Source organism: Emiliania huxleyi (assembly GCF_000372725.1).
Source record: "Emiliania huxleyi CCMP1516 chromosome Unknown EMIHUscaffold_209, whole genome shotgun sequence".
NCBI lineage: Eukaryota > Haptophyta > Isochrysidales > Noelaerhabdaceae > Emiliania > Emiliania huxleyi.
The window spans coordinates 164936-166030 of NW_005200517.1; the positions used below are offsets into that span (position 1 = coordinate 164936).

General features: G+C 68.9%; 1 protein-coding gene across 1 annotated transcript in view; it reads right to left on the bottom strand.

The window, feature by feature from the left end:
• Positions 1–727: 727 nt before the first annotated feature.
• The window catches only part of EMIHUDRAFT_114174 (hypothetical protein), a gene marked incomplete at both ends in the record, with an annotated part of 1264 nt that continues 896 nt past the window's right edge, over positions 728–1095 (bottom strand). The window contains one exon of the mRNA XM_005781037.1: positions 728–1053. Within this exon, the coding sequence (XP_005781094.1) occupies positions 728–1053 (326 nt within the window). The remainder of the gene's footprint in view (positions 1054–1095) is intronic.

Consider the following 1095-nt stretch of genomic DNA (forward strand, 5'->3'; position numbering starts at 1 on the left):
GGGGGACGGGCACCTTTACTCGACCATGGGCGGACGACCACTACAAGGGGATTTGAAGGGCCGCTTTGCTCGGCCGCACGCGGGCCAAGAGGGGAATTTGCGCCCCCCCCCCCCCCTCCACAAACTCCATGTACATACTGTCGCGCTTCGCGCAGCCACCATCTCTTGTGCCTGATGGTTGACCCGTGTGAGCCGTGGGTCCTGGACGAGCGAGCGGCCGGCGCGTCTGTCACACACAGTGTGAGCGCCGGTCCTGTCCGGTGTGCGCTGTCGCTCTCCCAGCCGGCGGCGCGCGCGGTTGGCCGGAGTGTTCTCTCCTCCTCTGGTGTTTGGTACTACGTTTTCTTTGACACTGAACACATGTAAGACCGCTCGATGGTCGCGATCATGGATCAACTCAAGCGCCAAGCTCTCAGAGACAAAACCGCACGACCAAGCAACTCAGAGGGAACACCGCGCGGAGATATTCACGCACACACACACACACAACGGATGCGTCCTCAGCCTTGAGTCCTCCGGGCTGATATCCTCTCCCTCACGGCACCACTCCCCGCAGCTGCCCCGCCCCCCTCCTCCCCCTTGCCCCCGAGCCAGCCACTCGCGCCCCCGCCTCGAGGGCGGCGACCTCGCCCCCTCCCTCCTCCAGGAAGGGAGGGGGGAGGAGGCGCCGCCCCAGCCGGGGGCCCCTGCCGCCCCCCCGCCCGCCCGCCTCCCCTACAAGAAGACCCTACAAGACGACGAGGTCGTCGTCGTCGTCCGAGGAGAGGGGCTCCGCCTCCTCCGCCTCGCTGCCCGCACGCTCGTAGCAGAGCACGCGCGCCTCGGCGATGCTGAAGGCGGAGAGGGAGGAGGAGCCGACGCGCGCGCAGCCGGCGCAGAGCTCGTCGAACTCGTCCGCGCTCCCGCACAGGAAGCCGAACGCCAGCGACGGGTCGATGTCCCCCACCCGGACCGTGCGGAGGCCTCGCCCGTAGTGGCAGGAGGCGACGTCGGGGTCGTCGGGCCGCAGCGCGGGCTGGACCTCGTGCGGGTCGAGGTAGAGCAGCCGCTCGCCTAGAGGCGCAAACCCTCGCCTCACGCCCCCCCCTCCCCCTC